Source organism: Papio anubis, chromosome 11 (genome assembly GCF_008728515.1).
Source record: "Papio anubis isolate 15944 chromosome 11, Panubis1.0, whole genome shotgun sequence".
NCBI classification, from domain to species: Eukaryota; Metazoa; Chordata; class Mammalia; order Primates; family Cercopithecidae; genus Papio; species Papio anubis.
In genome coordinates, this window is record NC_044986.1 from 42,535,821 (window position 1) to 42,561,539 (window position 25,719).

Genomic DNA, 25,719 nt, shown 5'->3' on the forward strand with positions numbered 1-25,719 from the left:
CATTTCCAATTTTTTAGTTCAGTAAAATTAAATAGATAACTCAGGAGAACCAAAATAATGGGAAATCTTGGGTTTATAAGTTGAAAAGATAACTTTTTGTAGCTCCAGTAACAATTAGTTTTACAAAGTTAAATGTCTTAGGAATTGAGTTTGGGATGAATGTGCTCACCGCCATGGTGTCATGATGGTCATATGTACAGTCGTGAGTGCCTCTTACCTGATACAAAGGGCCATCCTGAGAGCAGACTTGCGAAGCTGAGCAGTTCAGACACCGAAACTGCGGAGGAGATGAACTCATCAGATAAGAGGCATCCACAACTGGACACATATTTAAAATTGATTATTTAAAATAGTTTAACGTCAAACACAAGAGTCAACATGATTAATGGTAAATAAACACTTTCCAAAAAAATGGTGGTTGTTTTTGAAAAAAGATTTTAATCACTTAGTAACTGGTAAAATTTAGCTTGAAGTAATTTTAGCATCTAGATATGAGTTTTAATATTCTGCAAATGCAAAAATGGTGGCCTCTCCTTTCTATATCCTTTACAAATACTATTTCCTGGGAAAACCTCACTTCTTGCATACATGAGGGACATCCTCATTCTTCCATACCTTCCTCTGATCAGTCTCTCCCAGATCTCTTCTTCAGCTTCCCCTGAAAGTAATACTGTTCAAGGAAATTAAGAGCTCTGAGAGGGACACGGAACTCCGCTCAACCTATAAGGCATCTACTTTCTGTTATATAGTAGGTTCTTTACATTGCTTTATATTGCTGATTATATTAGCATTAGATTGTGAGCTCCTTGAATCTATATTTTAGTCACATTTGTGGTCTTAATAGCTAAGGCCCAGAACTGGCATACATCAGCCATCAGATTTATGAGTAAAGCAATGAGTTAACACACTTTAAAACTACTGAGTAGATTCATTTGTTAACCTACTACTTTAAAACAGTTTATTCACATTAAAAAACTCATTCCCAAATCCTAATTCTTCAATATTATGCTAAACTCTTATTAAATATAATTTTAATTGTAAGTGGACTATAAAACATAAAATGTATACTTTAAAATTATGCATATATGAATTCAACATTGCATACTTTTCAAAATGGAAAAATTAAATACATAAAAAATAAGGTACAAATTAACCAGGATATTTCTAACATAGCAAAGCAGGTTTTTAAAAGATATACTTTGAAAGATTTAAATAAGCATTGATTAAAACAAATATATTTCTAGGCTTTTAAAGAAAAATTAAGGAATTTTCTATTTTCCCAAAATACTTTAGTAATTTTTTTCTCTAACAGTCAGTCCTTGATTTTGGGTACAGTGTGCATCAACATGCTGTAAGGCGGGCACAGCTCGGCTCTCCTTTAGCAACCTTCTCCTTTTGCTCCCAAGAGTCCCCAAGCTCTGGTCTATCAGACTTTGCGTAACATTGAAAATCCTAAACAGGGTTCAACAAGAGTAAGCTGGAAAGTGGCAATTTCACTAAGTGATTCTTTTTTTTTTTCTATTGATCTCTTTGGTATCAGTCAAGATGTATAAACTTGCTTTTCTTAAAATTGCCTGCTAATGCAAATAAAGCAAAGGAAGACAAGCATGGTGCAGTAACTTTAGGTGCTGGACTGGCAGAGATTGCTGGAAGAGATAAAACTAAATCAGGATGAGCTGCGAAAAGGGGGCTGTACTGAGAACTATCCAAGAAAAGGGGAGCAGGAAGAATGTGAGTCCATGATGAAAGCTAAGGCTGGATAGAGATATTGACAATAAACTCTCAGGGATGAAACTAGGTGAAGGAAGAGGGAATTATAATCATAATAAAGGTTAATATGCATAAGCTATTAATAAAATGATATTTATCATGTCAGACACTCTGCTAACACTTTAGTATGCAATATTTCATTGATTCTTAGTTTTACCCAAATTTTAAAGAATCAAAAAATTGAGGCAAAACTAGGAAGCAGGACACAATTGGAAGATAGCTGTAACACATAACAGCAAAAGATTCACATTCAGAACACATAAAGAGATCCTAGAAGTCAATAAGAAAAAGACAAACATGATAAAAAAGAACCAAGGCAATGAATATGATAGGTAAGTTCACAGAAGAAATACAAAATAGATGATATGTAGTGTTGGTGAGGATGTCAGAAAATGGATGCTCTCATACATTACTGATATGTTTGTAAATTTCAAATAATATCCACTAAAACCTTTTCAGAGGACAATTTGTATCTACCAAAATTTAAAACATGCATACTCTGTTGAAAATCCACTTCTAAGAATCTAGCCAATGGATATGCTTGCATATGTGTAGTAGGTACTGGAACACCTTGCTTGTAATGTCAAAATATTTGAAAAAAATCTACATGTCCACCAAACGAGTGTGTTAATCAAATTATGCTACAGCCACACAAAAGGAATATTATTAATGTACTAAAAAATTGTTTCAAAGTTTACTGATTCTGCACAAGACATTATCAAATTTTAAAAAAGTTGTAAAACAATACATATGATTCCACTTATGTTTCAAAAAATGTGATGACCTCTGGGTATGAATATTGTGAAGAAAGTCCAAGTATTAGATGGATGACAGATCAGATGACATAAGTCCCTTCCAAACTAAGATCTGATTCTGTAATTCTGCATTCTCAATTTATAGATGTGGAAACTACAGGGAAAGTCAGTAGTCACAGATCACATCTCCTGAAACACTATTACTCAAAGGATGGTTCAAAGATCAGATGCATTAGTATCTCCTGGGAGTTTGCTAGAAATACAGTAACCTGAGTTTCATTCCCAGACCTACTGAGTCAGAATCTGCATTTTACCAAGATCCTTAGATGATTTAAATTTGCATTAAAGATCAAGAAGCGTGTTTTTTTTTTCTTTTTTCTCCCACTAATAAGAAAAGGATTAATGCCAAGCTTGAGTATAGAATCTTAAGGTGGCAATACTGATATGAACTGAGAAAATTTTAAGAGCTAAGTCTGACCAGCTGTTTGTTTTGATTCCTAAAGATAAAAATCTTTCAAAAATGCATAACAATGGAGACAAGGGTCTAGAAAGGGCAGGGACTGTAGAAGACAGGCTTAGCCTGAAGTGGAATTGCCCCAAGATAAGGAGAGCAGTGGCACAGAATCCGTGTGGTGCAGGGAAACACCCCACTATACTTGAGAAATTGAGGCAAAATCAATTATCCTGAGATTCTTCCTAAGAGGCTAGAAGTAGAGCAAGGTAGAGGGGTAATCTGAATATGGAGTACCCTTGTCGGAGATGAAAGACTCCAGGGGTCCGAGAGTGGTATCCAATACGAGGAGGAAAGAAAATGACAGATCTATTCACAGTGTGTAGAATAGATGAGGAGACATCCCACAGTACCAAATAGAATAAAAAACCAGCAAAGATGCCAATTCCAGCCAAATCAATCTAGAAATATAACCCAGTGCCAGTCGCAATCCTATTCTAAAGCTCATCTGGAAGAATAAATGGGTAAAATTAGTCAACACAATTTTCAAAAGAATTGGGGATTTTGCCCTAATAGGTACTAATACACATCATAAAGCAACCTAGAAGGCCCAACTATTTGCCTTACAAAACATGTTTAAACTTCATCCAAATTTATCCCAAAGAAAGTAGACAACTGGAGGGTTTCAGAGAGGGGTGTTATGTGATCAGATCTTCATAAAAGGTAGATGATGTGTAATGCTGGTACAGAGTAAGACCTGCTCACAAGAACAAAACAATGTCTAGGAACACACACACACACACATGCGCACACACATATATACACACATATGCACAGACATGGTGACATCTCAAAACAATAAAGTTAAATATGGATTATTCAATATTCAATATACTGTATTTCTGATGTAAAAACAATTTGAAATAAATTAGAATCTTAGCCTTGTGTTTTTGTATAAATAAATTAATTTTGGGTAACTTTAAATGTTTAATACAAAAAAGCAATAGAAACAAGTAAAAGAACCACATAGCGGTCATTAGTTTAGGAAATCAGCTGAATCCAGCCCAAGGCAGAGCTAGTTAGCCAATAGGTAGACTAATAAGAGCTCTTCAGACATCCTGGCATCCTGCTGGCAGTGGATGATGAAATAAGAAGGGATGTGATCACAACAATATGCTTCAGGAGCTTAATCAGGAAATGATTGTTTTAGTGATATGGCTGCATTCGTCCATGTCACTCAACTGTCAGAATTCATCTATTAATATTATATTAATTCGTAATTGGAAGCTGAACAAAAATTGAAAATTTAACAGAAAAAAAGGAAGCTGAGATTCAGATAAATAAAAATTATCTTTATGGTATATTTCACATAATCATTATCTTATAAAAGATAACATTTTCATTCAATTTACTCTTTGAACAAGTATTGCGTATATATGCTGGGCACTGCCCTAGGTGCTGGAGATTTAGCAGTGAACAAACAAAAATCCCTGTCCTCAGATTATATTTTACTTGGGGACAAACAATAAACATATAAATAAGAGGCATAATATGTCAGAGGTGAAATATTGTGGAAAACAATAAGGCATGAAAAGGGAATAAGAATGCCATAGGGAGAGGGGGTTGTAGTTTTAGAGGAGATCAGAGGCCTCATTGAGAAGGTGACATAGAAGCAAACTTATTTAGGTGAAGGGGGTAAAGGAAATAAGTTAGCTGGATACCGGGGGAGGTGAGGGTAAGTGGGGTGTGGTTGAGAAAACAGGCCAGTGTGGCTGGAGTGCTGTGGGGCCAGGGAGACAGAATAAATGAGGAGAGCGAGCATCTGGGGAAGGCTGTATGGGGGCCATATATGTAGGTCTCTAGAAAGATTCTGGATTTTATGTAAATTAAACAGCATTGGAGGAATCAGAGAACGGAGTGGGCATGTTCTAACCTGTTTTAAGAGGATCATGCTGGCGGCTGTGTGAGATGAAGATGGAGGTGGGGCAAGGGTGGTGGCACGGAGCCTTGCTAGGAGAATGGTGGTGGTGGGCTGGACCAGTAGTGAAGTGGACGAAGTGAGACATAGCTGGATTCTGAATGTACATTTTGATGGTGAAGGTTACAGAATTTGCTAAGAAAGGATGGATGAAAGAAAAAGGCAGCAATCAGTGCTGACATCAGGCATTTTAGTCTGAGTAACTGGTAAAACGGAGCTACCAATCTTAGAACTACTGAGATTGTGATGACTGAGGGTGAAACAGGTTTGGAGAAGGACAGCAACTAAAAAACAGGTTTGTCACACCAAGAAATGAAATGGGCTAATATATTATTTTACTGTTGCACTAAATGTAAAAGGTAGTAATTTTTCTGTTTATTGGTTTAGTTTCCACCTGAATGATAAACCATAGCTACTGAAGCACTTTTTGAACTTTTATTAAAGTATGCCTTAAACAACCAAAAATTTTAAACTATTCACAAATATGTAATCAGAAATGTAATTACAGTAAGGACTGATTTAAATCGTAGTCTCTTACTAAAAATGTCTATAAATTAGCTCTTTCATACTTTGACATTAAAATAATGGCAGTTGGGGCAACTTTGGGAGATCTTGTAAAGAACAAGTGAGCCACTTGTAGAGGTCATGCAGTGGATGACCACTTACATCTCTTTAACCTTAAGGCAAGCCTATTCATCATGGTGATTTCAATCACTAAAACACACTGCAATGCCCGCTAAACTATCAAAGAAAGCTGAAGTTACATTCAATACAATATGATGTGTAATATCATAATATCCATTCCTCAACAGTGTTGGGTAAGAAAGAATTTACTACCTGCGCAATCTGTACCTGGTACCTGGAACATTTTGATTGTAAGGATTAACTGAGGGTGACTGATATATGTACAGTCATTTAAAACATAAAATGTTACAGAAAGGCAGGTTGTAATGTACCAAATACAAAGGTAGTTAGATTTTTAAAAATATGAGCCACAAAGATGTTTGATGAGTTCTTCAAGGGCACACACTATTTGGTGGCTGGTATTAGAATGTAATTTTTTCTTCCTGCTTTCCGCTGTTAGCAAAAGTGTTCAGTCTCACAAGGAAGGCTTTAACCAGGGCTTTTACTACATCTCAAGCAGGAAAAACACTGCTGATTTACAAATGTAAGTGCTTCATTTATTATTATATAATATCAAGACATTTCTTCTGCAAAAGAGCCAAATATCTTACCCATAAGGCAATAGGCAATGAGTTTTTGAGGCTTGTTTTGTAATAATTCCACAAATGTTTACATTTAATATAAATATGTTTTGGAAATACTGTAACATGACAACCCTCATTATATCTGGATTCTATATTGCTTATTACTGTGTGAGGTCAAATGTCTTAATTTTGTGTTTTTTTTATAATTTACATTTTCATGAGAAAATGTAACAACCCTAGTTTACAGAATAAATTACACAGAGTATGGCATATTATATCATAAACACCACAGAATCTTAATGTCCAAAAGATAATCTTAGATGTTATCTACTCCAAGCTTCTAGTCAATCTTAATTCATGTTTATTTATGCACTCAGATTATGAAGATAATTTCTGATAGCATTACTGCTGTATTCCTTAGTTTCATATATCAGTCCTATAATCCCTAGCACCTCAAATTTGCCTAATATCCCATGCTTGAACCTAAGTTATAGTTACTACTATAGAACTTAGTAGAACCTAAGTTACTATTGTATTCCTTAGTCTCATACCTCAGTCTCATATATCAGTCCTACAAAATTAACCAGAATCAAAGATATAGTTCAAAATACAAAGTTCGCCTTTTGGGTTTTTTGGGTTTTCTTTGGTTTTCTCCTTTGAATCATTTCTCCCATATGCTTAGTGCCTAAGGCACAATAATCTAATTCTGGCATCAGAAAGCACTGCAAACTCACTTACCCTTAAGTCCGAGTTTATATTTTCAACGAAAAGGAGGTACCTGAAAGAAGTTTATTTAGATTCCACCCTATCTGTCCCCTCTACCACAACCAAAAATATACACCCTTATCAACCATTAATCATATTAGGAGAGAACTTAGTTTCCCCCACTCCCATTCCATATACATAAATGTTCCAACAATTTATTGGGTTTAAAAAATATGTCATCTTCTCTGTCTTGGTTAGTAGAGTCCTGAACATATTTAGACAGGGTTTTCATCTCACTTTAAATCCAATACAATCACATTTACTACAGACCTTGATTTATACATAGGACCAATTTTCAGAGTGCTAGGAGAAACAGTAGCAAGAAGAACCAGTTTCTTCTCCTTCTCAAGCTAGTTTGTCTTTTTTAGTTTCAAATATTGTTAAATTTGAGTAACATAATGGTATATAACTAAATAAACACATAGGTAAATATAAAAGCAATTTACGTTTTCGCCTCTTAGTCGCCATCTTGTCATGTAGATGAATTCCATAGTATGATCTTTCCCCATAATTTCACCATTGCACAGCACATCCAACTTTAAAAAGAATAATTGTAGATCTATTAACATACTGTTGAATTCAGAAGTATTTTGCATATTTTTTGAAATTTCAAAAAATATTCAAATAGTTGGAACAAATTATCATTATTTTCAATAGGAAGCATTTATTCTTCTCCTAAAGCATTAACAATTTGGATGTGTTACTTATATAGTGTTACTATGCTGTATACTATACACAAGATACTGTTTATCTTGTGCCATATACCTGTATCTCAAGTTCATACACATAATTTACAAATGCAATGTAACCTTTCTTAGTCCAAATCTCCGTCATGTCTCTTAGCGGTTTAAGGCATAGTTCTGTGACTGCCCCTTTCTGAACAAGAACCTGCAGAAACCTCACAGTTCCTCTCAGCTCCTTCGGCTTCTCAATTTCTCTCTCAGAATTCTTTTACCTTCCCAAGATTTGAAGGGGTTACTTTCTTCTTATTAGTTTGGGGTTGAAGAGGGAAATGAATGAATGTAGATACAGTGATTTATGGGGCCTTAAAGGTATATGAGAATTTTCAGTAATTACCAGTAGTTATTAATTTGATACAAAGGTTAGGACTATGCCACAGGTCTGTGTCTCTTAGGGCTGTCTGGCTTCTCTGGTTTGCCTGGCTGGTAATTTGCACAATACTTACAGGATCCTCTTCCCACTTTGCACAAAGCTTCGAAAAAGCGTACTTATCAGCGTTAACTTTTGCTCCAAGTTGCAGGAACCGAACAACCCCTAAATCTTTAGGAAGGCTACAGGAACTGTGGCTATAATTCACTAATTCAAGAAAGCATAATTAAGCAAATGTTTATCATCGATCCCTATAAATAAAATAATATTTTAGTTCTCTAGCTATTAAAAACAAACTGGAAAGATTTCATTTGAAGTGTGGGAGGGGAAGAAGAATGAGTTTTAAATAATTCTGCATCTGGCTTGACAGAGACTATAGTTCTGAACTTTAAGATGAGTATAGTTTCAGTTAATTGTATTAGACATGTAAAGCAAAATTATTGATTTTTTGATGATTTATGACTTATATGGACCTCAAAATGTTTTTCAGGCATTATTTTATTAACTTTTGAAAGAATAAAGGAGATAATTTCATTTTTTAAATCTTTTTTGTAAATTAATTCATAAGCAAAGTAAAGGGTCTTACTTAGGACGCATTTTGCTAATCACGTATACTGCATCTGTTAGTGTCATTTAACAACTAAACTATCTTGCCCCAGTTAGCAATGCTGTTACAAAAGCTTCAGCTGTCAGGTATTTCATTAAACCATCCCCTTGCATGCTAGGCAGCAAAGTAAGTGGGGAACTGAAAAAGATTCCCAAAAGTCATAGGAAAAGTCCTTTGAATTGGGATACATAAGGAGGTGTCAGTGTACTGAATCTGTCCCCCTTCCATCTTTGTTTAAAGGGAAATATATACATGCCAGAAGTAAGACTATGTAAGAGTAATAGTTCTCTTAGTAATAACAGCTTCCTAAAAATTAGAAAATGTTAACTCAATGAATTAGACTTAAAAGGAAATAAAACCACACATGGTATTTTGTGTGAAGAAAATAAAGGGCAAACCAAATCATAAAAACAATTTATTGTCTATTTTTCACTGTAGTTGTATCCATACATTGTTACTATCATTTATTTTTACCAAGTACATTGGGCTTTGATGCTTCCATAATATTTTCCTAAAAGTTGATGTCTCTAGAATTTTAAAAAATATTTGTAGAACCATGCCATAATAACAATTTTCAACCCATAGACTAGTCATCTGAAAGAAATTTTCAAATAAGCTCAGGATCAGAGGCTTCCTCAAAACATGGACATAATACCTGTTAATGTCTATCACATTTTATTTCTCCTCTGATGACTCTTCATGATATTCATATTACTGCAGATAAGCCAGAAAAACTATGCTGCCTTTCCTTTGATGTCTTTGTTTATACAGGAAACTAGTCCTGGTCTTTAATTTTCTTTTCTTTTCTTTTTTTTCTTTTTGAGATGGAGTCTCACTCTGTTGCCCAGGTCGAAGTGCAGTGGCATGATCTTGGGTCACTGCAACCTCTGCCTCCCAGGTTCAAGTAAGTGATTATTGCCTTGTCCTCCTGAGTAGCTGAGATTACAGGCGTCCACCACCACACCTGGCTAATGTTTATATTTTTAGTAGACACGGAGTTTTACCACGCTGGCCAGGTTGGTCTCAAACTCTTGACCTGATGTGACCCACCAGCCTCAGCCTCCCCAAGTGCTGGGATTACAGGCATGAGCCACCATGCCCGGCCAGGTCTTGAATTTTCTAGCTGCTACTATCAGAACTCGAAAGGGAAGAAGGGGAAATTAATGAGTTGTAAGATTATCATTTAGGCAGGTTAGAAATGATAGCCATATTTCCTTACTATGTTTTAGTCATAACTCTAGGATTAAAAACATTCTCTAAACATGGAACACATGACAAGCTATGCTGTGATCAATATCACGGCAGTTTACCTCTTCTGTAAATAAACTGACAAACTACATTTATGCAGCTATAATATGTTAGTTTTATCTAGTGCTAAACAAAACCACTTCTGCATTTCATGGAACTGTGATTACTTATGAAATTCCTTGTGATAAAAAGACAATGTTTTACATTCTGAAGAAGTCTATAAAGAATTGGTAATAATGGATCTTAAAGATCTCACATAAAAATGCCATACCCTAAAGCATGAATACATTTAGTGGTATATTTATTTTGGGAGTACTTAATGTTAAGTTCTTTAAATATCTCTTCTAATTATAAAACACTAAATGTATTAGTATCATAGTTTATTCAGGATATGTTCAATTAGAAAATACATATTACCTAAGTAGAATAATACATTCTGAAAATTAAATTTTTAACATGAAAATAACCAGTTTCCACAAAAATTAATTTGAATATATTCTCAGTTTTCACTTTTGTTAGAATTTTACTTCAAATCAGAATTATCACAATGATCAAGCTTAGATATTATTTAACTTACCTCATAAGAACTTGGAAGTTTTAGTTTTAAACTTAGAAATTTTTTAATAGTTCCCACAGTTACACGTGTAGAACATCGAATGAATTTCTTCATTAAACCCTAAAGGAAATAAAGATTACCAGTTAAAAAGTTCTATCTTGCTTCTGGTGAAATCAGAGCTACCATTTCCACTATCATTTTGAGTATTTTTAAAATATATTGTGAAAACATTTCAATTTATAGCTTTTTAGTACTTGCGAGCAAAAATATTCCTAATTATTGGATACTTATATGACATTCTTCAAGAATGTATTATCATGTGTACTAGGAATATCCTGGCAAATAGGCAATCTGCTTACCTCTAGAGACATTTTAGTAAAGAAAACATGAGTTTAAACTAAAAAGAAGAAAAAAGGTCACAAAAAGCATAAAAATATTTTATTATAAAGTATAACTTCTGAAACATGAGGGATATTTTCTAAAATATGGTATCACAGCTTTTAAATAATTTTAGAAAGAGCAGGGATTTCAAATGGTACTCTGAGGAGCCACAGGGTTCAACAGAGAGAGGCTGGTTAGGCCACAGCATGCCCCAGAAATTAGAAGTTGCATAGTGTGGACCTCGTGTTGGGAAGAATCACGTCTGGTCAGTGTCTGATAGGCTGTGCCAGTACTTTACTGGAAGAACAAACTTCTATGTGCCTTGATGTGTCTCATTTTAAAATGTGCAGAGCAGTACTAATTCACTCTTAAAGCCTGAATATCACTAAAATATAAGAACCAATCCAGAAGGGACACCCAAGCTGAAAATGAAGCAAAATGAGGTTGTAGACGTAATAAATACAAACCAATATGTGAAACAAAATTACATTCCACAACCTCAAAAGTTATCAGAATACTAAAACACAGAAAACAATAGAATCTTTTAAAGATATTACTCCTATTTGTATGTATAGGAAATGAGGTCAGCATCTGGAACAACATCTCAGTGTTCTTAAATTCACTAAGTCATAACTATTCAGTCAACGTTTATTTCCTAGCAGATGTTTTCCTAGCAAAACATTATTCCCTGGCAAAGACCAACAGAAATAAATTAACAAATAATAACCTGGTCACAATACAGATGATAAAGTATCCATTAAAAGAAAACAGAAAAGTTACATTTAAATCAACACATATTCTACCCATTTCAAATGTGAAGACGGATATTCTAGACAGCATGAAAACAAAGCGACAAATGTACAAGTCTATCTTCCCTGTTATCTGTTCACCTTCTCAACTATCCCAAGGTTTCCTGTCAATTTTCTTCTTGCCCCAAACAGCTTACAAAGAATCATTAACACAGTTTTACAAGCCTAAGTCAGAGAAGAATATAGGGGTGTAGGTTGATCATCCCAGTCTGAAATCTGAAATGTCCCAAAATCTGAAACTGAGGGCTGACATGACACTAACTCATTTCAGATTTGGAAGCTTCAGCTGTAAGTATATACAATGCAAATATTCCAAAATCCAAAAAACTTTTGGTCCCAACCATTTTGGATAAGGGATATTCAACCTGTACTGGAAAACTCTTAATTTGTGTATTTTTCATCTGCCAAGAAATCAGGAAGAATCTCCAGAAATGATGTTGGTATCACTACTCATAATCTTTCAGAGATTAATAATAGTTTTTATATTATTCACAAAGTTGTACAACCATTACTATGATCTAATTCGAAAACATTTTCATCATCCTTAAAAGTAACCCAAATCCATTCACAGTCACTCCACAACTTTCCCTCTTCCCAGTCCCTGACAACCCTAATCTACTTTCTGTCTTTATCCTTGTCTGGACATTTCGTATAAATGGAATCACATAATATGTGATCTTGTGTATCTGGCTTCTTTCACTTAGCATGAAGTTGTCAAGGTTCATCCATTTTGTAGCATGTATCAGTACTTCACTGCAGTTTATGACTGAATAGTATCACATTTTCTTTCATTTTGCTTTTCCATTCATCAGTTGATAGATATTTTGGTTGTTTTCACTTTCTGGCTATTATGAATAATGCTATTATGAATATACATATACAAGATTTTGTGTGAACATGTTTTCAATTCTTTTATACAGTAGTCCCTCCTTATCTGCAGTTTCACTTTCCTTGATTTCAGTTACCCAGTCAATGTATCACTGTCCAAAAATACAAAATGGAAAGTTCTAGAAATAATTCATAAGTTTTAAGCTGCATACAATTCTGAGTAATATGTTAAAATCTTGCAGCATCGTACTATGTCCTGCCCAGGTTGTGAATCCTCCTTTTGCCCAGCATATTCATGCTGTATAGGCTACCTGTCCATTAGTGACTTAGCTATCTCAGTTATCAAATAAAAAAACCAGCATATACAGGATTATTTGGTACTATCTGTGGTTGCAGCATCCACTGGGGGTCTTGGAACATATGCTCCACACATAAGGGGGGACTACTGGATATGATGACATACTTAGAAGTGGAATTACCACGTCAACTCTTTGAGGAACGGCTAAACTGTTTTCTGCAGTAGCTGCACTTTCACCTTCCCACTAGCAATGTATCAGGTTTCAATTGTCCACATTCTCTAACATTTATTATTTTCCTTAAAAAAAAATTTCTGGCCATCCTAGTAGGTATAAAATGATATCTTGTTGTGGTTTTGATTTGCAGAGCCCCAGTGACTAGTGATGTTTCGCAACTTTTCCTGTGCTTATTGGTCATTTTTATAACTTCTTTAGAGGAATGTCTATTCAAGACATTAGCCTACTTTTTTCCAAATTGGGCCATCTTTTCATTGTTGATTTATAAGAGTTCTTCATATACCTGTATATTAAAGGTTTATCAGATATGATTTGTAAATATTTTTCCCATTCTATAACTTTTTTCACTTTCTTAAGTGTCCTTTCATACACGAGAGTTTTACATTTTAATGAAGTCCAATTTATCTATTTCTTTTCTTTTGTTGCTTGTGCTTTTGGTGTCATTTCTAAGAATCCACTGCCAAATCCAAGGTCATGGGAATATCTTAATTTCTCCTTCCTTTTGGAAAGTTATAGATTTTTGATGAATATAGATTTACTAGTTGACAGTTTTCTTTCTTTGAGCACTCTGCATATATTATCCTATTGCCTTCTATCCTCCACAGCTCTCGGTGAGAAATCGGCTACTAACCCTACTGGGGGTCCTTTGTGCATGAGTCACCTTTATATTGTTGCTTTCAAGATTCTCTCTTTGTCTTTCAATAGTTTGATTATGATGTGCCCAGGTATGAATTTCTTTGAATTTATCATACCTGAAGTTTGTAAGCTTCTCAGATGCTTAATGATTTTCATCAAATTTAGTTGGTTTTTTGGGGCCATTATTTCTTCAGATACACTTTCTGTCCTTTTTTCTCCATTTCCTCTCCTTCTGGAACTTCCATTATGTGTATGCTGGTAAGCCTGATGATGTCTACAGGTCTCTGAGGACCTGGTCATTTTTCTTTATTCTATTTTCTGTTTCTCAGACTGAATAATTTCAATTCATTTAACTTCAATTTTATAGGTTTTTTTTTTCCTTTGGCTCAAGTCTGCTGTTGAGCCTCACCAGTAAAATTTTCATTTCAGTTGCTATACTTTTCAACTCCAGAATATTTAAAAACATTTAATACGCTGTATTTGGTGAGATCATTCTTATATTTTCATATAGGTGCTCAGACCATGGTTTTGGTTCTTCGTACATATTTAAATAGATAATTTCAAATCTATGCCTAATAAGTACAATGTCTAGGCTTCCTCAGGGACAGTTTCTATTGACTGCTTATATTCCTGTGTATGGGTCATACAATCGGCTCTCTGTAACTGCAGTCCTGCATTTGTGAATTAATCACAGATCAAAAATATTTTTAAAAACAATAAAAATAACAATACAATAAAAATAACATAGTATTAACAACTATTTACAGAGCATTTACATTATATTAGGTATTAAAAGTAATCTAGAGATGATTTAAAGTATATAGCAGGCTGTGCACAGGTTATGTACAAATACTACACCATTTTATATAAGGGACATGGGATCTACAGATTTTGTTATCCATGAAGGGTCCTAGAATTAATCCCCAACATATACTGAGGGACCATTGTATTTGTTAGTATCTCTCATATTTTGTTGTTGTTGTTGAAACTAGACATTTTAAATGATATAATGTTGCAGTACTGGAAATCAGATTCCTGCCTGCTCTTCAGTCCTAAACTAATTCCGTAAAGTCTGTATTCTTTACCATATGTAGTCATGAAAGTTTCTGCCTAGAGGTCAGCTAATAATTGAAGAGAGATTTCTTTATACATCTGGAGCCGTTAAGTTGCTCAGTCTTTGCCAAGGGTCTGGGTATGTGTTTGGTGGCATACCACCAATATTCAACCAAGGTGTTGACAACTCTGCCTTAGTCTTCACTTCCTACTCGTGCAGAGCACTTCAAGGTCAGGCAGAGGTGAGAGCTTAGGGCCTTCTCAGGTCTTTCCTGAACATGCATACAACTCTACATATGCACATGGCCCTCTAGATTTCAAGGAATATGTCATAGCTTTTTGAAGCTCCTAGGGACATCTCGTTCTCCAGCTCTTCCATTTAAGCTATTTGGTTAGCCTCTTGTTTGCTCCAAATGTTATCTATACCTCAGGCAGCTGTAAAGTTGAAACATTTGTCTGTAATTGTTTTTGACAAATGCCCCTTTCCCCCACCAACAGAGAAGGCTTTTTCCATGGGGGCAAGCTCCAAGTCAAGTTGAATACTGACAATCTTGTAAGTGGGGTCTCCTAGGAAACAACCAGACAGGTCAAATAATGACCATTCTTTGGCAATGAGGCTTTGAAAGAGCTCTACCTCTATTCTTTTCCTTTGGTCCTGAGAGACTGCAATGGGAAAGCAGGCTGTTATTTTCAAGGCTACTGCAGAATTTGAGCAGGGGCTGGAACTAAAGCAAGTTAAAATGCCACAAAGCTCACCTTTTATACTGAGAGTTAGTCATCTTTTTGATAAAATGCTCTATAGGCATCTGTAAGCCTTTGTTTAATATCAGATCTCTGAAAAAGCTAATACTGAACATTTTTGCCAGTAGTTTTATACTTTTATGGAAAAGTGAATTTTCAGAGATACTTACTCTACTCTTTTTATTGACATCCCACTGTTGACTTTGACTTCTGTATTACAAAAGCAGTAGGTATTCTGTATAAATGATACATGCAACTACTGCCCCACCATACTTGTGAATCACACCCCACTGCAGAGGAATGAGATGGCTGAAAAGGCCATAAAGCAATACAGACATTGTGTCTCTGCCACTAAGGGATTTACAGTCTAGTATCAAGGACAACACACACATAAAAAAAGATAGTATCAGTGCCTAGAACTCTTAGGCACATCCTTAATAGATAACAAACTAATCCCTAATTGAGGGATAAATGTAAGTACTACAGAATTTCAGAAAAGGGATTCACTAGGTTGGGAAAAGCATCACAAAGAATAAAAATCTCTGGGTCTTGACAGAAGCATAGGATGGTGGAAGAGGAAAGAACACGCCAAACAGGAAGGGTTGTTCAAAGTTTTAGAGGTCTTAAATATTCGTAACACAAACTTTTATATATTCTAGATACAGATCTTTTATCAGATATATGGTCTCCAACACACACACACACACACACACACACACACACACACACACACACGAGGTGGGGGGAAGACAGAGAGAGAGAGAGAACGAACACATACATAAAGGATAATCACTTGCTTTGAAGGGAGGATTTACTAATGGGTTTAATGGGAGATAAACGTATTAAAAGAGGTGCTTGTTAATGAAGGGCCTTGAATGCTAATGTAAGGAGTTACGACTTAATTGTACAGGCCAAAAGGTGGCAAACTTTTGGCCTGTACAATGGCCATGTCCTCAGGCCAAATCTGGCTGGCCATCAATTTCTATAAGTAATGTTTTATTGAAACACAACCATGCCCATTCATTTACTATTGTCTGTGGTGCTTTAGTGCTATAATGAATAAGTTGAGTAAATTGCAACAGAGACCATATGGCCTACAGAGTCTAAAATATTTACCATCTGACCCTGAGATTGGTCACGGCCCTTACTCTGGGCCTTACACACACTCAGGCAAGTGGCCCTAGCCCTGGATAACAAAAGAAAAATTAAGGGTACAGAAAACACTTAATAACTACTTTTAAAAATGTAGATATAAGGGTGAGCAGCACTAAACTGGGGGGAATTTTGCAGGACTTGGTGACTGGTTGAAAGAAAACAGTAACAGGTCAAAGATGACGTCAAGCTTCAGAACTTATTTGATTGGCTGAAAGACAGTAGTCATAACTGAAACTGCATGTCTGGACCAAAATTAGATGAAAGTGTAATGAATTAGACAACTTAGACGAGTCAAGTTTCTGGTGTTAGTGAAACTCTCAACTGGTCTATTTAAAAATAGAGATATAATATTCGAGCTTGGGAAAAAAAGCAGGGTTGGAAATGAGGCCTTAAAAGTCCTTTGCATAAAGAAGAGAACAACAGACACAAGGCTCAACTTGAAGGTGGAATGGTAGGCGGAGAGACAGGATTGAAAAACTACCTATTGAGTATTATACTTATTACCTGGGGGACAAAATAACCTTATACCACACCTGTGACATGCAATTTACCTATGTAAGAAATCTGCACGTGTACCTCTGAACCTAAAATAAAAGTTAAAAAATCCTTTGCGTAGTTGAAGCCACATAGAAAATGGAGAAGACTTTCTAAAATAGATATAGGGAAAGTATTAGGACATACTCATATATATCAAGTAGAAGGCAAGAAGTAGAGCCAGTGGAGACAAAGCAGGAATGGCCCAGGAAACAAAGGAAGAACCAGGGTAGCTTAGTAAAAGTAATTTATAAACTAAGAATGAAGGTACAAGGATGAAGAAAAGTCCATAAAGGAAAGAGTGAATGGATAAAAGGTCGACTAGAACAGCAAAGTGTCAAAGATGTGAAAATGGAGAACAACAAGCAGGGGTGGTTAATTTTTCAAATAAATTTCTAAAGTTCAATATTTTATACTTTCATATGAGAAATGATGCAGAGAAGTGGACTTTACATTTGTTTATGAGAAGATATTCAGCCTTTCCATTGATTTAACTTTCACTATGAGCTAGCTCATGTATTAGAGAGCTAAAGGATGACCATGAACTCTATGAAAAAGAACGTCCCAAAAAGGGAGATGACTTTTGGGAAAGATCATAAGAAACAACTGAAAATATTATAAGGATAAACAGGTACAGTGGTCATTTCTGTAAATATGGATGCACTTTATTACATGTCCAATAAATTCCCCTTAACAAAATAAATTACCTTATTTTAACTACTTGTATGTGTAAGACCTAACAGTTCCTTGAGTGAAAGATGTTTTTTCTTACTACTTACATCTTCACTGCCTACTATTCACATAGTGGATAAATATTCATTGAATTACTGTGCTCATTAATGTTGCTATAAGATGCTAGGAAAACTTGATCTGAAGTGAAAAACTGTTTTTCACTTCCCAGTAGGAAAATGCCATTAAACATATAAGTAAAAAATTCAACCTACTAGCTTACAGATTTACGCAGAAGTAAAAGAAAATTAGAGACAATGAATATAGGCATTTGAATAAAACACAGAATACAGTGAGATAAACAATATTCTCAGTGGCTGACATTTGCTAGGATAAAGTGGCAAAAATCTAACAGCTAAAGTAGTGAAGATGTGTAATAAAAATAAAAGCTGCTTGCAATAAAAAGGTTGAAAATATTATTAAAGTAACACCATTTAAAGACCAAAGAAAATCAATAAAAGCAGAATGTTTTAAACTTTCTATAAAGATCCTCTAAGGAAAGATTCAATTAGCAGAGGCAGAGGAGAACAGTACCAGAAATGGAGATTCTACAGGAAATAACTGAGGGCCTTCAAGGAATTTAAAAGTTTAGAGGCATTTTACAACATCTAATTTTACTTCAAAACTAATTGATTAAATTATTCACAAAATATGTTAGCTCTGACATGGAAATCTTGTTGAGTTGCAAATAAAAATAGAGAAATAAAGGATAAAATTAGAAGAGAATGAATAAAACGGCTAGAACTACTAGTGACATGAAATTCTCCAAGTTGGTCACCACTCTAAAAAACAGAAACCATGCATATGAATTCCCAACAAAGGTATAAAAGGAGGTGGAGAAAGAGAGGTGTGATTCTGGGCATTAGCCACTAGATGGTGGCATTGGCCCAGGACGGTTCAGTTGTGGGACTTGTAACCATTTGTAAGCACAGGATTGTCAAAGAATGGTATTTTATTTAATTATGTTAATTAAAACTTTGAAAACAAACATTTTGAAGCGTTAGAAAATTTGTCAATAAATTATCAAGGGTTTACTATAAACTAATCATAAAAATACCACAGTACTTGTTCACTCACCTTTACTACATTGTCCCCTGATTGCCCATTATTTCGTAAACAATCTAGACAGATAGCAATTTGTGGGTCACTTCTGTGATAATCTTTATCATCTTCATTTTCATCACCTTCTTCATCTACTTTCGGTTTGTCAGCTTTTGAAGCATCATCTGTATAATTTAAACAAACCTAAGTTAGTTATAAATCAGTTGATTTTAAAGTTAAACAATCATACATTGATCATCGAAACAAAAATCAACTTAAAAAACTTTCCTAGCAGTTTTTGAAGAACTTAGTATCTTTAAAATGTTCCAACCAACTCAACAATGGAAATATTTTGTAAAAAAAAAAAAAAAAAAAAAATTGGAAACTTACTAACATAGCTTAAGATTTCTAGGCTCATTGAGATAGCCAAATGAAAGATTCAGACTAGCTGAATTTAGCCAAAAGAAAAGATTACAATTAGTAATTAGACTATGTTAGACAGTGGACATGATATATAAAAATACTTCCAAATTACTTATATGTGTATATATAAATTATACTCAAGTTTATATATACGTATATATTCAAATTAAAAGCAAATACTTTTCAAATGTTAAAAGTTCTCAAAATTTCCAATTACTAGATATTCATAAAATCAGCCAGTGAAAAAAAGAGTATAATGAATTAGCTTTTTAACATATATATAGCTATTAATATATAACGTTACAACTCCATTAAAGAAATCTGAATGGCATACTTTATATTATATACAAATGTATTTCACCTATTACATACCTGTAGCCTATAAATAATGCAGCTATATTTACCATTCATCTGTGGAGTCGCTTTAATTGTGTGTTGGGTACACATCATACAAGGCCTGAGGGAGCAATACTGAAACTAGAGCTATCATCCTCTCTCTCACAGTGGTCAGGGTATGGAATGAAATAAAAGCAAGTTAAAAAAAAAAAAAAAAAAGGGAAAAAACCAGACAAATATAGAATATAGGATGGGAGAGGTAAAATGGACTATGCGTGCACATATAAAAGAGACAATAAACCCAAACTCTGGGAGTGAAGCAGAGGTTCAGGGACGATTTCCAGATGAGGTATCTCTAAGCTAAAACTTGAAAAAATTAGCTAGCCAAACAATACATTGTAGAAAAGCCTCCCTGCAAAGTGACAGGCCTGATCCTCTTCGATGACTGTAGTAAAAGCACTACAGGTGTACCATAGAGCGGGGAGGTGGGTTCTCTTTTTTCTACATGTTTTCTTCTCCCTATTTATAGAGAATATACATAGATAGGAATTTGCCTTCTATGAACCAAACTCCCAGCTCCAACAAAAAATCCAAATTCTCCACCCAAGCTAAAGACCAAATACCATAAATACTTTAAAAAGGGAGAAACAATAGGGAAAGGGAGATAAAATTCACAAAGTAGGCTACAGCTCTTCACAAGTCAAGCTGTGATACATATAATCATAGGGTAAACCTACCACATAACTTCTGATGACAATCCCTCAGGCTCCTGTCCTCTTGAACAGGTAGTCAAAAACTGGAATATTTAATTAGCCTTATCTATATTTTTACTATACCACGACTATAATTGGTTGTTATTGTTTAATTGCAGTATACACGTGGGTAAAACAAGCCCTAGTTAAGTCATTTTTTTGGTCAGGTTTAGCTTCTTTGCCATTTTTTTTGTTGTTGTTACAGGTAAAAAATAGTCTCTTGCTACCTTATTCTAGTCATCAAAACTATTCTCAAACTTCCCCTGCTCTAACAGCCTTACACAGTTAAGTTGAACTAGTAAAATGATAATCTCCATTTTACAGATTAAAAAAGAGAGATCTCATCCACTTTAACCATGTAAAATTGACAGTCCTATGATCTTATGGGAAAACCAGGATTGGGAGGCTGAACTCACAATTGACCCTATAAGAACCCACACACATTCTTGAATAACTTTAAATGATATTTAGGACATCCTAAATTAAATCTCATATTTAAAAAACAATGGGAATGATACTTTCTTATAATTTTAGATACCCCTTTGTGTGGAATATATATATATATATATCTGTATGTATGTACACTAAAAGCCTTTTATCTGCTCAGTAATGTTTGCCCCTTTGCTGAAATTATTATTAAAAATTACTAATTGCTGAGTCTCTTGGGACCCAGAGGAGAAATATGGACATGCAGCATAGGTGATGGGGAAAATTCCCATAAACACCCAGAAATACTTTCTAAATTTTCATGACATGTAAGTTTGTATCACCTGAGCTCTACTTATAAAAACTTCATTCCAGAGTATCAGAGCATAGTAAAATCTCCTGATCTGGCTCTCAGCCACATCTCAGCTCCCTCTCCTATAGAGACAAACATACAAAATAAACAGAACAAAAAACTCTTCACTGTTTAGTTGCAAGCTGTGGCTATTTCTTACTTCAGCTTCCTTTAGCTCCCTAGAAATTACTACTATAAACATCTAGTCAATTTTCTCTTTTATCTCCCTTTTCTCTTCCCAAAGTTCAATTTCCTCTATTTCCAATTACCTTCAATTAAAGTGACTTCAGATTTACAATCATTTATATAAAATCTCATATAGAAAAAGGTTCATAATGTAAATAAAAGGGTGCATGAATTTTGCGCAGGAAAAATGGGAGCCTGAAGAGAGATATTAGTTCACCTAAACTATGAAAAGCTGACCAATTTAAGAGATGCTATCAGAAACAGACATAAGAAAAAGTCACCTTGTCCATTTTCTTGAGGCTTATTTTTCTTCCAAAATTCAGATTCGCGCTCAAGTTCTTCTAATTTAAAAGAAAGAGTATAAAAGTCAAGAAATCTTTAATAGAAATGTTGATTTCATAAAACACAAACATCTGCAAGAACCTAAAGAGCCACTTACGTTCTCGTAGTCCAGGGACCAGCTTAAATATAATTTCCTCTAATGTATTGTCCAACCTTCGAAAGTGGGGAGAAAGAAAATACTAACAATGAAGACACCAAAATCTGACATGTAAATAGTTTGAGATGTGTATCTTACATATATATATATATATATAACGAAATACATACACAATTTTAGCACATCTACTACCACACTCTTCCATCCATGGAACACACCTATTTACAGCCTTCCCCAGTAGTAGACTGATAACAAAAATGGTCCCAGTCCCCAGCTCTGTCTATAACCACACTCTTGAGCATGACTTTGAAATTCCTCCCCTGACTAAGGATGGAGTCTATTTCCCTGCCTTGGAAATATGGTCTGGCTTTAAAACTTGTTGAGGCCAGCAGAATGTGGTACAAGTGACTGCTTGGTCCTAAGCCTAAGCCTTAAGAGGCATCAAATGCTTTTGTTTCTACTTCTCTCTCTTACAGAATCCTGCTGCCATGAGAACAAGGTTGGAGGATGAGAGGCCACGTAGAAGAGAGCGAAGCTGCCCTGATGAGGCCATTTTAGACTAGTCCACAGACAGCCTATCCCCCAAGATCAGCACAGCAGATTACCCAATGCGCAGCTAACTGCAGTTGCATGAGTGAGCCCAGTCAAAACCAGAAGAACCACCCAGCTAACCCAGGGAACCAGGAGGAATAATAAATGCTTGCTTTTTCAAGTGTCACTTTAGAGGTTGTCTGTTATGCAGCAACAGCTGATACGCCCATTCTCAAAATCTCTACCACAGCTCTGGCTCTTTCCCCTAAAGGAAATAATCTCCATTCCTCTCTTCTGAGAAATTTAGACCACTTTATTGTTCTACCTTCTGAAATGAAAACTTTAAATATTTATCTTGACATTTTTCTTATTTTCTTTCCTGCCATATAACTCATCTTTTTCATGGCTTTTTGTCTTCAATCCCATTCTCTTGCCCCCACAACACCCGCTTCCTGCCTCATCTCCTTCATCCTGCTCAACAACATTACTCTTCAACAAGACTACAAACACACAGAGGTTTCTCACATCTTAAAAAAAAAAAAAAAAAAAAAAAAACCCAAAGAAAAGCAAAACCTTTCTTAACTCATTAACTCCTTTCAAACTATTATTCTGTTTCTCAATTTTTTCTTCTAACTGGAAAAAAATGTGAAAATAAAACCTACATTGTTTCTGTCACATACTCTGTTTTGCTTCTTTTACTCTACTGAACTCTCCGAATCATTCAAAATTTCCATATTGAATAGGTTTAAATTTTTTAGAATTAAAATTTAAACTTAAAAATTCTTTTTTAAGTTTATATTTCTTCTATATTGCTCTGCAGCAGTTTGACAGTGTTGTCTAACACCGCCTGCCTCCCTGAAATTTTCCTTCCTTTTTTTTTTTTAAATTTTCAAGTCTGTTCTTTATCACTTAAGTCTGTTCTTTCTTTATTGCTGAGTATTTTTCTTTTTCCCAGTTACTTTTAAATCTGATATTCTCCCTTGCTTTGTACTCTGCACTCTTTGACCTTTTCTAAATTCTGTCTTCCTTAGGGATTTCATCTGCTTTTGTGGCTTCAAAACTAACATATAGGCAGATTATCTGTCTGTCTGTCTGTCTGTCTGCCTGCCTATGTATCACATCTCTCTGCTGAGTTCAAGTTCCATATTTCTAACAGATGCTGAACATTTCAAGTACCTCCTTTTATTAATCTATGTCAGGATTGTCTCATCTATCCTCCTCCAATAAAATACTAAGTATCCCAGTCATTGTCTTGCTTTTTTAAATTAAATTTTTAAGTGATACCATAATTCTCCCAAATCAGCTCAAAATATGAGAATTATCTTAACTTCTTTCCTTCCCTTCATTTACACATTTAGAGCTCCCTCTCAGTACCTGTCCCACCTATTCCCCCATCAATTCTTCCATTTCTTCAAATAATTACCATTCTACTTTGAGCAGAGCAGAGACATGCTCATAATGAATCTTCCTAAAGTACTAATCTGATTGTGTTAGTTCCCTGCTCAAGGACTAATTTCTCCCTATTACCTGGCTTCATGTGTTTATATAACTTGAGTTCAACCTACAAACCATAACTGGTACTATTTGCTCACTGTCTCTCTTCTCTAGCCAACTGGCTTATTCAATTATCCCAAGAATTCCTTGTCTTTTCCAATTCATTTTTCTCCCTCATGTTTTGCATCCTGGCTCAAATACTCTCTGTACTCTCCAACCAAACCAAATGCTACCTTATTCTCAAGACAAGGTCATTCGTAAAGTTTTCCCAGACTATTTAATAGTAGGAGTGCATAAAAAATAGCACTTCTTACTACGTACAAACAGATCAGGAACCAACTTAGTTTCATTTCGTTGCCTCTGAAACATTACTTACTACTTTGATGTCCTTTCTGTCCTTCCAGCCCAATTTAGGACTAATCTGTTCTATGGTCAGTGACTAAATCACTTCCTTACATGTACCCTTGATTTGTCTCTCTTACTTGCTCAAAATTATTTAGTACAACTCAGGTTAAATCCAACTTTCCATCAACTCTGCACTGGCACCCATGGCTGGATAAAAACACAACCACACCCCTTCAAATTCCTAACTACAACCCAAACATGCCTTTAAGTTTGCCAGGAATCGTACTACACTCACGAGTGCACTGATTCTCTCACTCCCCTGGACAATATGCTTTTTTTCTCTCCCTAACTCTCCAAATCCCTTTCCTCTATCCTTAATTTTTGCCGACAAACACTTTCTTCTCAATGAAAAATGTCAAAGCAATGAAAAACAAACTTCCACAGGCCCCGGCCACTATACCTACCTACAGCATCTGCACCATGTACTCGCTGTCTGCCTGCCTGTTGCTACAATTTTTTTGTCAATGCTCCCATTGAAAACCAGTGTCTCCTCTTATGCTGTGAGATTCCATTTCCTACTCTCCAACATGATTAACTCTCTGCTTTCTACTGGATCATTCCCTTCAAATATGCCATTATTTCTCCCATATCAAAACAAAATAAAGAACCTTCTCGGCTGTACTTGACAGCAACCAACCCCCGACCCCATTTCTTTGCTCCCATTTGTCGTAAAACTTGAAAGAGTTGTCAATACTATACTCACTGTTGCTAATTCCTCTCCCTCCTTTCCTCTCTTAAAACAATCCAGTTAGGTTTTTGGCCTCACAGCTCTAAAGAAAGTGCTCTTTTCAAGGCTGATGACCTCCATTGTGCTAAATCCAATCATCAATTCTCAGTCTTCACCTTACTTGTAGCCATGAACAACAAATGACACAGGTGGATCACTCTGTCTCCTTTGACATACACACTATCTTCACTTAACTTCTAGGGCACCACACACTCCTGGATTTTCCTCTACCTCACTGGTTGTGCCTTCTCAGTTTCTTGTGCTGGCTCCTCCTCTTCTCTCTGAACACTTAATGCTGGAGTTCTCCAGGGCTCAATCCTTGGTCCTTGACTCATGTCTCTCTGTACTCACTCCCTGAAGTGATCTCATCCTGCCTCACAACTTGAAAGATCTTCTATATGTTGAAGACTACCAAATGTTTTCCTCCAGCCCAGACCTCTCCCTTTGAGTTCCAGACCCATGTATCTGCTTACCAACTTTCTCTCTTCTCTGAAATAACTCAACATGTCCACAGTCGAAGTCCTGATCTACCCCTTCCTTGCTCTATTATTAATCTTCCCAACTCAGTTAATGGCAACGCCATTCTTCCAGTTGCTCAGGTCAGAAATCTTAAAGTCATGTTCAACTCTTTTCTTTATCTCATATCCTATATCCAATCCATCAGCAAACCTTGCTGGATCTACTTTCGAAATATATTCAGAACACGAGCACTTCTTGTCCCCTCTACTGCTACCTCCTCTCACCAGGGTCACTGCAATTA

General features: G+C 35.4%; 1 protein-coding gene across 6 annotated transcripts in view; it reads right to left on the reverse strand.

The window, feature by feature from the left end:
• The window catches only part of PCGF5 (polycomb group ring finger 5), a 119,308-nt gene that overhangs the window by 12,589 nt on the left and 81,000 nt on the right, over positions 1 to 25,719 (reverse strand). For 3 of the 6 annotated variants that reach the window (XM_017963103.3, XM_003903988.5, XM_003903987.4), the window contains exons 4-9: positions 21,803 to 21,858; positions 21,645 to 21,704; positions 18,925 to 19,073; positions 10,470 to 10,568; positions 7,374 to 7,463; positions 218 to 277 (exon numbers count right to left, since the gene is read on the reverse strand). In XM_017963103.3, coding sequence (XP_017818592.1) covers positions 218 to 277; positions 7,374 to 7,463; positions 10,470 to 10,568; positions 18,925 to 19,073; positions 21,645 to 21,704; positions 21,803 to 21,858 — 514 coding nt within the window. Of the gene's footprint in view, positions 1 to 217; positions 278 to 4,909; positions 5,090 to 7,373; positions 7,464 to 10,469; positions 10,569 to 18,924; positions 19,074 to 21,644; positions 21,705 to 21,802; positions 21,859 to 25,719 lie in introns of those variants that run through there. The other 3 variants (XR_002524371.2, XM_021943469.2, XM_009214956.3) reach the window with 3 other exon arrangements.